We start from the raw sequence: 13,787 nt of genomic DNA on the forward strand, positions 1-13,787 counted from the left end.
GATCTTAAATTGGTTTGTGGTTTCTGCTTTTGAAAGTACTTATACATTTTGGAACAGGAAAGTAAGGTAGGTAAAGGTAAGAAGCATCATCAGTTTACCTAACAGAGGGCTGAAATATTTTTGTGAAGAGCAAAGAGGGATGGTTGTATTTTTATTCTGTCATTCTTGTAATGGTTGTCTTGTTTCTCTTAGGAGTTAAATTTTTACTGTTTAGTAACTTCTCTCTATATCTGTGATCAAGTAATAGGACTGATTAAACCACACAACAATCCAGTCTTATTTAATAACCTCATTTCCTTTAGTCTAACTTATTTTTCTCCTTGGCACTTATTTATATGTGTTTTTTAAAAATTACTGTCTCCCCCGCTAGAACATGTGGTGCATGAGGGCAGAGACGCGTTTGTTCTCTGCCCTGTCCCTAGCACCTGAACAGGGCACAGGGCACATGGGCATTGCTCAGCATGCTGTTGAAAGACAGTAGCTGTGTGCATACATCAGAGGCCATTGGGGTTAGTTCTCCCTTTGCCTGGGAGCTCATTTCAGATAATCACAAGACCTTTATCCAAAAATAAGCCGAGTAGACCCACATAAACTCATACCTCTTCTAAAGAGTGGGTGTGTTGAAGTGATACACCACCAGCAACAGGTAGAAATCATGTAAGAGGCAAAGGGATAGAATACAGGTAATTGGGGTGAAGAATTGTGATAGAAGACATCATTAGATGTTAGCCAGTGAAATCGGAAGATGCAAATTGTGGTGCAGAGGGAACTGCCACAGAGGAGAGGGCTCACTAAGCTCAGGGAAGGGTGGGGTGGGACCTCTGCATGGTGTCCACGTAGCAGGGAGAGGTGCTGGAAGATGCTAGCAACATGGAGGGAAAGACAGTGGCCTTGGAGTCAGGCCTGGATGAATCCAGTCTCTAGCACTTACCAGCCATGTAGCTTTGGCACCCCTGACCCTTCATGTGCCCCTGGGAGCACTGACTGAGATTGGGGACGTCATTCCCAGTGTTATGACAGGGAGCCCCCAGCAGCCTCAGCTGAGGCTTGTTCTTCCCTGCTGAGCAGGGAGAAGCTTGGTGAGGAGGGGCTGTGCGCCCACCTCCCAGGGTCGCCTAAAGCAGATTGCCATCTCCAGCCAGCCAAGTAGGCTTAATGTGACTTCAGAGCTCTTCCACCCTCCTCCTCCAATACTCATTCTTCTATTTACTGATGCCTGAAGATTTATATAAACAGGAAGAAAGCTTTTAATTCCATAATTAAAAGGCTTGCAGTTCTAGTTGAGATAACATTTCAGTGTGAACAGGTTTTAATTAAAATCCAATCAGTCAATCATAAGTAAAAAGGAGTAGATAATCTCACTTTCCCAGCAGATAAGGGGGACAGGGAAGGGAGGGAGCTGGGAGGGCTCAGTCAGAGGGAACGGGGCAGAAATAACCTAGCACACATCACAGTCTTGCCTTTTGTAGGACATCAGGGCCACCCGTGGCTAAGGAAGGCTGTTCTTTAGAATGCCAGCCTTCCTGTAAAGGAGCTTCATCCCTGGGAAATGTGTAAATTGAGGAAACAAAGTATAGCTTAGGGCAAAAAAAAAAAAAAAAAAAAAAAAAAGCTAATACAACACCTTATAAAAAAACATCAATATTTTACATATAATACGCCTGAGAACTAGAAAAGTGACAAAACATAATGGGAGTTCTTTGATACATATAGGTAATGGTAACTAAAACCTTGCCTTTCTCCTCCTTTGAAACTTGTACACAGCTTCAGGAAACATCTTTTCTCTTTCCCTGTGTGTGTGCTTTGTAGTGTCCAAACTTCTGAGTGTATTCTGTGCATTAGGCTTAACTTCCTTCTCTCCAGGGAATCTGATTTCCGCTGAAATGAATTCACTTCCCAGCAAAATCAAAGCGTTCCATTTATCTAATTTTATTTATTCATGTATTCAACAATCTTTTATTGACCCTCTAATGTTTGGCAGGTTCTATGCTAGGAAGTAAGCACACAAAATTAAAGGAACTCACAGACTTTCAGAGGAGACACCAACAAAGAACTGTACTGTCTCAGTGAGAGATGCATTATTAGTCCTTGCATGCCACGGCCCATGGAGCGCAGTGGGAAAGGCGTCCCAGAGGAGGGGAAGTCCCCAGGGGAAAGTGGATGAGAATGATAGTCCAGGCAGAGGAGACAACAGGAGGAAGACCAAGAGCCTGACAGCCCATGGCGTGTGACAGTGTGGATTGTGTGGGGCAGGATGGTAGCTGAGGGAGCCAGAAAGCTTGGTTGATGCCAGCTTATGGGGGGCCATTGGGCCAAGCTGAGAAATAGGGACCTTGTGCCCCTGGCACTAAAGAAACCCTTGAAGTATTAAAGCTGGAGAGTGACATGACTAGATCTGGAAAAGCCAGCTTTGATCAGCGTGGAGACAGCACTGGAGTAGGGAGAGGTTGGTGCCAGGAAGAATAAGTGAGAGAATCTTGTCATACCAGAATTCAGAATGCACCAGTGTTTTGATCTAGTAGTTCTGTTTCTAGGAATGTTTTCGCAGCTGTATTCACATTTAGGAGACAAGATGTATGTATGAGGATGTTCATTTCAGCATTGTTTATAATATTAATAGAAAAAGACTGGAAACAAACCAAATGCCCAAATGCCCCCCAGTAGGAGACTGGCTTACTCATGCATCACCCCTAACAATCCAATATTTTGTGGTCCTGAGATGAGACAGCTCCGTATGTGCTGGTATGAGGCAATCTCTGGGATATATTGTTTAAAATACCAGGAGTTAGAGAGAGTGAGACACATGCACACACACACACACCCCCCCATACACCCTTCGGTGGCAAGATAATGGATTGGTTAAGAGCACTGGAAACATAGCCAGGCATGGTTGTATGTGCCTGCAGTCCCAGCTACTTGGAAGGCTGAGGCAGAAGGATTGCTTGAGCCCAGGAGTTTCAAGCTGCAGTGAGCTATGATTGAGCCACTGCACTCTAGCCTGTGTAACAGAGCGAGACCCTATTTCTGCACCGCCCACCAAAAAAAAAAGTCCTAGAAACAGATCAGATGATTTGAATCAAAATTCTGGCTCTTTATTTACTAGCTGTAGCTGTGTGCACTTATGCATTTTGCCTCATCTTTAAATGGGGATAAATAATAAATATACTTCCTAGGGTTGTGAATCTTAAGTGAGTTGATACATAAAAAGTGCTTAGAACACTGCCCAGCATGTAGGATGTTCTTAATACATGTTTTTAATAATAATTCCATTATTATTTTTATTGTATAACATAAAACATTTCTGGAACAATACACTAGAATCTGTTAACAGGAGTTGCCTCGAGGGGGTAGGCTTATTTTTCATTTTATATCCTTATGTTTGAAAAAAATTTTTTTTAAATCAATTTAATCTCTCTTAACGTAGAAGCACTGTTCTGGAGTCCAGACAAGACACGGTGAGAGTCTGACCCAAGGTGGTGCTGGCAGGGGAGGTGGAGGCGCAGGTCCACACTTGGGAGATGCGTGCTCAGAGCCGAGGTGCGGGATTACCGGCAGCTCCATCCTCGGAGTGAGGAAATACAGGCAGAGGGTGTGGAGTCCATTGAGGCAGGGGATGGGGGCACATGAAGGGAGACAGGTGAATGACAGGGAGGGGCAGTGAGGTCCTGGTGACTCTGAAAAATTAAATATTTTATGGGTGGGGAGTTCTTCTGTCCTCCTAGGAGATGTGGGAAGAAAATATACCCACCATTCTCCACATTCACCTGTGGCTTTCTAAATTGTAGCTGAGTCTTCTGATTTTCAGCTGCTTACCAGTTTACCCTAGCAACTACTTTTTGCTAAGCAGTATTTTTTTAAGTGCTAGAAACCAAGTAAGAATAAAAGATTAATTGAAAGTGCTCAATAAGTTTTTTTGATTGCACATGGCTAACAAGTTGTAATTAATGTCACTAGTGGATGTTAATTATAATATCAAAGTGGACTGCTTTTGTATGACAGTCTGCTGGCCTTGACCTAATATTCTGCCATTCAAATGAGAGAATGATGACATGCTTTTACTCTCCAGAGGGTATGGGGTTTAAGCTGGTGTTTTTCACCCCTTAAAATTAGTGGTGGTCTCCCCTGGTCACTGCATGGTCAGCAGTTTAGGGTTTGTAGCATGGCCAGATGAGGCCAAGTAGGGTCTGGAACTGAGAAAGGGAAGCTGAGGGACCTAGAAGATGCTGCCCCCCTGATCTGTCTTTTTTTTTTTTTGAGACAGAGTCTCACTCTGTTGCCCGGGCTACAGTGCCATGGCGTCAGCCTAGCTCACAGCAACCTCAAACTCCTGGGCCCAAGCAATCCTTCTGCCTCAGCCTCCCAAGTAGCTGGGACTACAGGCATGCACCACCATGCCCAGATAATTTTTCTATATATATTTTAGCTGTCCATATAATTTCGTTCTATTTTTAGTAGAGACGGGGTCTCGCTCTTGCTCAGGCTGGTCTCGAACTCCTGAGCTCAAATGATCCGCCCGCCTCGGCCTCCCAGAGTGCTAGGATTACAGGCGTGAGTCACCGAGCCCGGCCCTGATCTGTCTTACCTGTTTTTGTTCCATCTGGAAGGAAACAGATGCTGATCCCGGGACTGCAGGGGAGCAGGCAGGAGGGGATGCAGAAAGACTGGGCCTCAACTCGAGGAGGCCAGGACAGCAGCCTTCTCCCCGTAGATCTCCCTAGAAAGCCAAAATTGTGTTGTGATGCGTTAAGAAGAGTTTCCAGTGACATTTCTGGGGTTCTTGATGGGAAAATCATTAGCTGCTTTCAAACTGGGCGGTTCCAATCCTGAGTTTCTGAATGTGTTTGGCAAACTCTCCCAGTTTTGTTTTGTAAGCATCTCTGAGGACTCTGTATCTGAAGAGTTCATTGACCTCCTATGTCATGGAAGTAACTGAAGGGCTCTGCCTCCCATCCCAAGGATCGGGCAGTTGAGGCTAAACTTGACAACGTGAGGGGATGGTGCCTCTTCTGTTTTCCCAGACCCCTTAGAGACATCCTCAGTAGTCCTAGAAACAAGAATATTACAGTTACCCTGTTACTCACCTGGTGGGTAAAAGGTTTAGGTTTGGTGTTACCACTTTTCACAGAGACCATCTGTTTCCTTGCAAAGGGTTTTACTGTCTTATGCTACCCAGGCCTTCTGAATGAAGCCTCTTGTGATGAAGTATGTTTTTGTTAAACTCGTATTGATGTTGGTGAACTCTTCAGGAGGCGTGTTTACTCATCAAGGGCTGTGTGCCTTTGTCGTAAATATGCCGTACTTTAGTTGCATCATCAATAGCTCCATTGGGGGAAGTACAAAATTCTTATCGATTTTGTTGAATGGAACACTTTTATGGTAAAAATTTAAAACATCTTCAAGTAATTTTATTAATGCCAGATTTATTTCTTTTGTTTTCCCTGTCTTCAATGAACTCAAACATAAAACATATTAATTTTCTAGTGACCCTAAGTAGCAGGAGCTCCTTTTTGCCTAATTTTTTTTACAAAATGCTTTTGTATGACTAATTTTTTTGTTATGAACTGCTTTTTTTATGACTACTTTTGTAGTCATGTGGATTTTCTTTTTTAAGAAATCTATGACACACCAAACTATATCTCCCAAAACAGAGTCTCTTCTCTCTCTCTCATCTGAAAGCTGAAGCGTGGTTACCAAGAGGCCCAGGGGCTCATTCACCTCTCGTCTGTCATTTTTCATTCTTCCACACTGTGACACTTGACAAAGCAAAATCTTTCTCAGAGTGCTTGTTCAGGATAGACAATCCCTATTCACAGTGTTGCTATCTGATAAACATAATTTATATGTTTTTGGTATTCTTTTTTTTTTTTTAATTGAGACAGAATCTTGCTCTGTCACCCAGGCTAGAGTGCCGTGGCATCATCATAGCTCACTGCAACCTCCAAGTCCTGGGCTCAAGTGATCCTCCTGCCTCAGCCTCCCAAGAAGCAGGGACTCCAGGTGTGCACCACCACATCCACACTAATTTTTTGTAGAGAGATGAGGTCTTGCTGTTGCCAGGCTGGTCTCAAATTCCTGACCTCAAGCAATCCTCCGGCCTCAGCCTCCCAAAGTAGTTATGATTACAGGAGTGAGCCACTGTACCTGGTCTTGTTTTTGGTATTCTTTAATAAACAAAGATTTTTTTGTTACCAAGACTTTTAATGGCCTCTAATGTTTGCATGAAACCCTACTGCCCACGGCATCATGAGATGATGACTATCATGTTTTAAGCATTGATAGCCCCAAGAAATACAGCAACAATATAGAAAAGCAGATTTTAATTTTTAAAAATTAAATTATTTAACATTTTTTTCAAGGTCTGTGATAATTTTAGTAAGTGTTAAAACTGCTGGTGGAATCAGAATATTTAGTTCCCATGCATGTTTCTCTGTTTTCTTGTTGTGGTGGTGGTTTGTCTTCCACGTTGGTCGTGAGGCAGGAGAAAACCTAGCTGTACTTGTGTCAGGGTTTGCACCGTGGGCCTGTGGTGGTTTGGCAGCTGAGGCTCCAGGGGTTCTGCAGGTGATGAAGAAAGACATCCCCTTGAGCCCAGCCAGCCCTGAAGCCTTGTGTTCTTCCTGCAGGCCCATTCATCAGCGTGGTCCTGTCAAAGCTAGAGAACATGCTGGAGAACTCTTTACATGTTAATTTGCTGCTTATTGGGATCATTACTCAGCTAGCTAGCTACCCCCAGCCACTCCTGCGCTCCTTTCTGCTCAACACCAACATGGTCTTCCAGCCGAGTGTACGCTCTCTCTACCAGGTAAGTTGGCTGAGCCCACATCCTTACCTGCTGATTTTGTGGGTGCTAATTTGCAGGGCTGCTTCTCTCTTTCCCCTTGTTATTTAGTTTTTCAAAAATCCTTCTGTTCTAATTCATTTGCTTTCCTTCCCTGTTCTGTTAGCTAGCTGTGTAGATTATTGTAGACAAACTGCAAAGCTTCATTTAGTTTGATGTTTTGAGGGTGCTCTACCCAGAACACCCAGGCAGTCAAAAATGAGCAAATGCTTAAGGTCATAATAATTCCTATAATGAGGGCTGTACCTGAAAGATACATGGATAACGGAGGGTGGAACTCCATTGTGAAACATTAACGTCATTAATGCTGTTTTTGACAGGTCCTTGCATCTGTGAAAAACAAGATTGAACAGTTTGCTTCTGTGGAGAGAGACTTCCCGGGACTCCTCATACAAGCCCAGCAATACCTGCTCTTCCGAGTGGACATGTCCGATATGACCCCTGTGGCACTAACCAAAGGTACACTGCGTCCCTCCATTTCCCCAGCCCGCTGGTTCGAGTTCACAGATGCTGCACTGGCTCCTGGGTCCTAGAAGCATCCAAAGATACTTTCAGTTTTACCCACCAGGGAGGAGCCTCCTCTTAGTGTCCTTAAACCTAAACAAAGATCTGCCTTGCCCACACTTGGCTTGTTCCTTCCCTGGAGGGTCTAGCAGGGCATTTGTTTTCCTAACCAAGAGTGGTTCCAGGAAGGAGCTGATGTGTGGGATGTTGTCTAGAATAAATAACACGGCACATATGGGCCAGAAAGAGGCATTATGTGCACTCCCTGAGCCATTTTTTGACCAACCCTGTCCTGAGGAGGGCATCTGTTCTCTTTAATGTTTTCAGAGGCTCTTGGGCCAAAAATAAATGTGCTCCAGGGCTCTAGGAGGTAAAAAAAAAAAAAAAAAAACTGTTTGTTTGGACTGGGAGAAGTAAAGTTTATGCTCAGCCTAAAATTCCCAAGAGTGCCTTTTTATCAGCTCTGGAGGAGGTGTTGGGCCCCTGGCAGTGCAGGTGGGGGAGGGCACTGAGAGTGAGTGATCCTGCTGCCTGCTGGGCCCATAGGGCGCCGCTGCTTTGCCTTATGTAAGCTCTGGTTGGACAGATTTGATGGCTGTTGTCCTCTGAGCTGTGACTTATGCCTTGGTGTGAGCAAACTAGGAAATGCCCCATACGGCCCTGGCTTTTACTTTCCCACACACGGACAAGTCAGGCTTCTTTGTGGCAGGTGAACAATGGAGAGAGTAGGGCTCTCGGTCCTGGGCTAACGCAAGTGATCAGAAACAAGATTGGGAGTGAGAGGCAGAAATGAAACTCAGAGCAATTGTTTAACCTTTAAAAGAAGCTGGGGAAAAAAAAAAAAAAGACAAAAAAAACCCCCAGAACTCTGAAGGCCTGATCCTTCCTCTGTGTAGCTATTTGATCTTGGTCACTTTGTCTCACTAGGCCCCTGTCCCTTGACTTTTAAATGAAGGATGTGTTCTCCATCTCTCAGATCTGTTCTGGCTAAAACCAGAACTTGAGTTGTGATGAGCCGCTAGGGTACTGCAAGGCAGAGTTGGAAAGAAAGGGAGGCCATGCCACTGGTGGAAGAGGGGCCAGGCTTTGAGCTCTTGGACTTTGAGACGAGCAGGCAAGGCCATTCGTGGAGGGAAAGAACCCCCACATCTCCGTGGGAAGGTGGGCTTGAGGCCCCATGTGGCCTCTCTTAGCCACATGTATGGTCTCTGTGAGCTGAGTTTCTTCTGAACAGACAGCATGCTGCTGTAACTCACCCTGTGAAGGGAGGTATATCAGTTAGCTTCTGTGCATATCAAACCACTGCAAAAATGCATTGGCTTTAAACAAAGCCATTTCTGATTGCTTATGAGTCTGTGTGGTCATCTGGGTGTTTTCTGACCTGGGCCAGGCTGATTTTGCCTGGACTCACTTGTGTGTCTTCTGTCAGTAGGCGGCTGGATGTCTAGGATGGCCTCACTCACATCTGTGGCTCAAACCCGGACCTCGTACAAGGTCAATTCTGCTGCGTTCTGTTGGTCAAAGCAACTCACAGGGCCTGCGCGGATTCAAGAATGGAACAAAAACCCCACCTCTTGATGCAATAAATTGTGGCCATCTTTGCATCTCCTAGACAGAAGGTGGCTGCAGTCTCTTTACATTGTACTTCAGGCCTGGTCTTCATTTGTATTGTACAATTTATAAAGTGCTTTCCCAGGCAGTCAATTTTTATTGTCAGACGGCACTGTGAAATGGGCAAGAAAGGTGCCCTTGGCTTCATTTTCATATAAGGAAGCTGAAATGAGAGGCCCAGGGTAGTCAGCCAGGATCATGAAGCTCAAGTGCCTGAGCCTGTCCTGCCTAATTCAGGGAGACAAATGCACGAGCACTGAGACTTACCCAACACGTTCAGGAGGGCGGTGGGGTCACTCACACCTTGGGCTTTGTCCTGGCTGCAGATTGTCTGGGCCCGTGGTTGTAAGATGTGTGCCCAGGGGAGCTTGTTCTCACTGCAGAAGACTGTCAGACTAGTCAGCTGGGGTCAGTGCTTTTTAACAAGGGTGTGGGGCACTCAGGGAACTCTGACTTGTAGGAAGCTTCTCTTGGGATGTAAGACTTTCTCTGAGTTTTTCAGATTAACTTTCTAACTTCTTTCAGGTGAGCAAAGCAACACCCTCCCCCCAAGGTAAAAAATGTCTAAATTCACAGAATGGGAAAGTTTCCCATCCTCTTGTATAAAGCTGACTTCTGAATCATTTGCCTGTAAGTGCACCAAATCTTCCCCCCCACCATTCTTACTGTGACACAGAACAATTTATAATTAAGAATCATGGTAATGGGCCAGTTTCCAGTGTCTGTGTGCTATGCCCTTTGCCTTACACTGCTGCCAGCGAGAGGAGCCTGTAACATCTCTCTCTCTCTCTCTCTCCTCACTTCTCAAATCTTCCCAGTATTAGTCTTGAAAACCTTTTATTGCAGCTCTTCAGACCCAGGGCAGCATTTCAGAAACCGTTCCTAATTCTGAAATTTATTTCTGCTTCCCTTCCTCCTGCCTTCTTCAGGTGCCCGTGCATGCTTGTTGGACCCTTTTATTAGGGGCGCAACTGGGGCCCCTGCAGCGGCACTGCTCCAGCACGCAGACCCTGCGTGCCCTTTGCTGCCTGGCAGCCCCGGTGGAAAACGAGCCGCCGCACTAATGCTTCCAGCACCAGCAAAAGCCCGTGTGACCACTGCTCCAGAGCAGGCGGCGTCCTGGTGCCAGCTGCCACGTTATTACTCTTGAGGCTGCTGCTCTCTGAGGTTCAGCCACTTGCCAGGCTTTTCTTTTTCTCCTGAAATACTTCCTAAACCACAGAGTTGAATACTTCAACCTTGAATTTTCTTATATTTAAAGTCTTTTCCACTGATCTCTAATTCCAGAAGGGAGGTCAGGTAGGTAATAGCCCCATTTCACAGAGAAGCAAACTGAGGCATTATGATTAGCTTTGGTTGTCAGGTAGGGACCCTAACCCAGGTCTGCTTGCTTTTGAATCGAGAGCTTGATGGTGCTTGGTGACACACTGAAAGGCCAAGACCCCAGAGGAGAGCTGGGTTGATACGTCCCAGCCGCTGATGGAGCCCCCTGAAGATTTTCCCCACTGGTCCTTGATCTCCCCACGGGGTGCTCTCCTGCCTTCACTGGTGAATACAGTTTTGATTCTTGGTTTCTAGCTGTGTAAATGAGCCTTAGTGATGACACTTGTTATTCATGGATCAGGCTAGATGAATGAATCACAAAAACGCTTTCTAGGGGAGAAGAAGAGTGGATTGGAAAGAGGAAGGTGGAGATGAGGAATATAAGCAGCTCCAGGGAGGATCAGGAGTGGGGAAGACTAAGGAGGTCACTCATTCATTCAGCAAGTTTTTATTCGCTTCTGCTATGAGTAGGGAAGTGTGTTAGGGGTTACACAAGATACTAAGACTTTATCTGATAGGGATTCAGCTTTGAGAAAGCTCCAAGTCTGGTGGAGGAGACAGAACATCAACGACAGTGCAAGGCTGAAGGGCAGTGCTGGCCTTCGCTGGTCACTAACGTGGGGGAGGAGGCCAGGACAAGGAGTAGGAAACTGGAAATGCTCTGTGAAGTTAGTGGCAGCTGCACTGAGGATGATGTGATGGCTGACACTATCTAGAGGTCCCTGCGTACTTTACACCTATTGACTCATTTAATCCTTACAACAACTCTCTGAGCTTTTGACAGGTGAGGAAATTAAAGTACAGAGAGGTAAAGCAACTTGCCTGCAGTCACTCAGCCAGTAAGTGGCAGAGTCTGCGCTCCTATCCACTGTACTAGTGCTTCCGAAGGGAGTAAGATTTAGGTGAGCAGAGATGTGGGGCAGGGAATTCCAGGTGGCGGAACGAGCCTGAACAACACTGGTCTTGATCTGGGAGTGGGGTCCACAAGTGGCCATTCCCCACTGGTGTGCAGGTCAGCTTCCTTCCTGAGCTTCGCGGGGCCCTTGGAGAGCTGCAGGCCTGGGCTGTGGTGGGGATGGGGAGGGTGGTCTGCAAGGTTGGCAGTGCCTTGGTGAAGTCGACCGTTTGGTCCTCACTCTGTGGTCAGGGCACGTGGTATCTGCAGAAAGGTAACAGAAGACAGATTCTCAACAACTTTTCCAGTTCTTTATGGCATTAAAGCTGTGATATGCCTTAATCTAAAAGGATATTTAAAGCAGTAAAGTGGAAGATTTTTTTTAACACTAAAGACTATAGTAGTGAAATGTGGAAAGTACTATAAATGTCAAGAATTTTTAGTACTGCAGTTAAGCAACACTCTGAGAAGAGTGTTGAAAAATGGGAATGAATTCTAAAAAAGCAGCCAAAATAATGAGGAGCTTGAATATGATGATTTATAAGGAGTAATGGGACTGTTTGTATAGGGGCAGAGAAAGGCATAAATAATTCCCACAAATATTAATATATGGGGGCTGGTGATGTTCAGGAATTAGGGAAGTTGAACCATTTTAATTAGCAAAAACTGATTTGATAAGAAAATACGAATCACTTGAATATGTTTAAGTCTGGGCTCATATTGTCTTAGACCTTAGTTATTGAAACTGAGATGGAAACCCTCTTCCCCATGGTTCCAAGAAGTTCTTAGTCTGGTCTTACCAGCCCCCAACTTCCTCTCCATTATTTCTATGGATCAGAAGAAATCTTCCACTCTCCTTTTATATAAAAGGTTAGAGGTCTCGTTCAGAAGGAGCCTGGGGGTCAACAGGGAGCCCTAAAGTCTGCAGCAGCAGCTGCAGAGAACTCAGAGTGGCTCATGTAACCCAGCCTCCCTGCTGTAGCTCTGCTGTGTGGTCAGGGCTGAACAGGCAAAGGGAGAATGGTCACCCCACACTGGGAGGCTGTGAGAACAGGGGGAGTTCCTTGTCATCCCTACATAAGCATCCTGGCGAGCTAGGTCTTCACTCGGTTAATGCCAGTGGTAGGAGATGCCTTTTTCATTTTTCTCCCCTACCTTCTGGGCACGGAGGGTTTTTGCCACAATTTTTGCACAAAGTTTCTTATACAGGATTTGGGGTTAAAATCTCATATGGAGGTTATCTGTTGGGCAATACGTGTGTCACGTAGTGCTCAAGGGCCGTCTTCAGGATTTAACCAGTTATAGGAACTGCCCCCGTGATTAGACACCCTCCACCATCCCTGCCCCCCAGCACATACACTTAAGAGGGTGGACAGAGGGCTACAGAGGGTCACCTTCTGACCGTCTTCTTTCTGGTTTCAGATCCCATTCAGGAGGCTTCCAGGACAGGAAGTGGCAAGAACCTTCTGGATGGTCCTCCAAGAGTACTTCAGCCCTTCCTGACAAACAGAGGCAGGGTGGCTGGGGCCCCCCCAAGCCTGCCCTTGCCGGTGAGGAACACCATGCTGGCCGCTGCCCTCTTCCCTGAGTTCCTGAAGGAGCTGGCTGCCTTGGCCCAGGAACACTCCATTCTGTGCTACAAGATTCTGGGTGACTTCGAGGACTCCTATTGTTAGCTCTTTTTTCTTTTTTTAAAATAGAGGTTCTTGTTTTATAAGGTTTTAGTGTCTTGACTGAATGTTAAATGCAAAGCTGCTTACAAAAATTTCTACTTTGAAATTTCCTGACAATACTTGATTTGTGGGAGGGGAATTTTCTATGTATCTCCTCTCTCTCACGCCGGGTCTTTCCACCTTCTGTTGTATAGAATGTAAGCCTCATGAGCTGATTGCTCCCTTGGTGGTTTTCTTTGCTCAGTTTTTCCTCCTTGCATTTTTTGGTGGTTATTCTCCCCGCCCCCTTGAGTCACTCATCTTGCAGCTCAGATTGCATCAAGCAGATATTGGGGCTCAGCGATTTCTGGAAGGCTCCGTGTCAGAAGGCCGGCTCTTCAGCAGCACACGAGAAGAAACATACCTGCAGCTGCGTAGACGCTCCTGCTGCCTTCTGCATTTTGGCTTCCATTTCATAAAAGGGAAGACTGAAGATGGAGCCCCCTTGCCTGCACACATAAGCACGTAGCATACGTCCCTTTTAACTTTATTCCAGGACTTGTCTTTTGGCCAGCATGTGTTGCCTTACGGTGCAGGCAAATCCACCAGTCTCAGCTGCCTGCCTGGGAAGTCAGATGTAGTTGGAGAGAATTTGGGATGCAGACAATTTTTCTTGTTGCTTGAGAACTTACTTTAATCAGTGTGGCACTACCTAAACACTGAATGTAGCCTTATTTTAGTAAGATTTGCACAAAATTGGGTGTACCTATGCAAACTGTTACTTTGGTTTTCAGGAGTTTGAGCAGATAAAGAAAGTATGGTATTATATACTTATATAAGAACACAGCCATCATTTTTTAAGTGTTTTATGAAAAGAAGTAGATTAACTTGTGAAGCCATTTCATAGTGGGTTTTTTGGAGGAAAGTATGGAGTAGGGGAAAAAGATAAAAGTAAACTAAATGC

The 13,787-nt window shown here is 45.5% G+C and overlaps 1 protein-coding gene across 1 annotated transcript in view; it reads left to right on the top strand.

Annotated features, from left to right (window-relative positions):
* Positions 1 to 12,870, top strand: part of FHIP1A (FHF complex subunit HOOK interacting protein 1A) — an 84,033-nt gene extending 71,163 nt beyond the window's left edge. Inside the window, exons 9-11 of the mRNA XM_069493211.1 lie at positions 6,624 to 6,802; positions 7,159 to 7,297; positions 12,594 to 12,870. Coding sequence (XP_069349312.1) covers positions 6,624 to 6,802; positions 7,159 to 7,297; positions 12,594 to 12,847 — 572 coding nt within the window. The 3' untranslated portion in view covers positions 12,848 to 12,870. The remainder of the gene's footprint in view (positions 1 to 6,623; positions 6,803 to 7,158; positions 7,298 to 12,593) is intronic.
* Positions 12,871 to 13,787: the final 917 nt, after the last annotated feature.

This window comes from Eulemur rufifrons, chromosome 18 (genome assembly GCF_041146395.1).
Source record: "Eulemur rufifrons isolate Redbay chromosome 18, OSU_ERuf_1, whole genome shotgun sequence".
Taxonomy (NCBI): domain Eukaryota; kingdom Metazoa; phylum Chordata; class Mammalia; order Primates; family Lemuridae; genus Eulemur; species Eulemur rufifrons.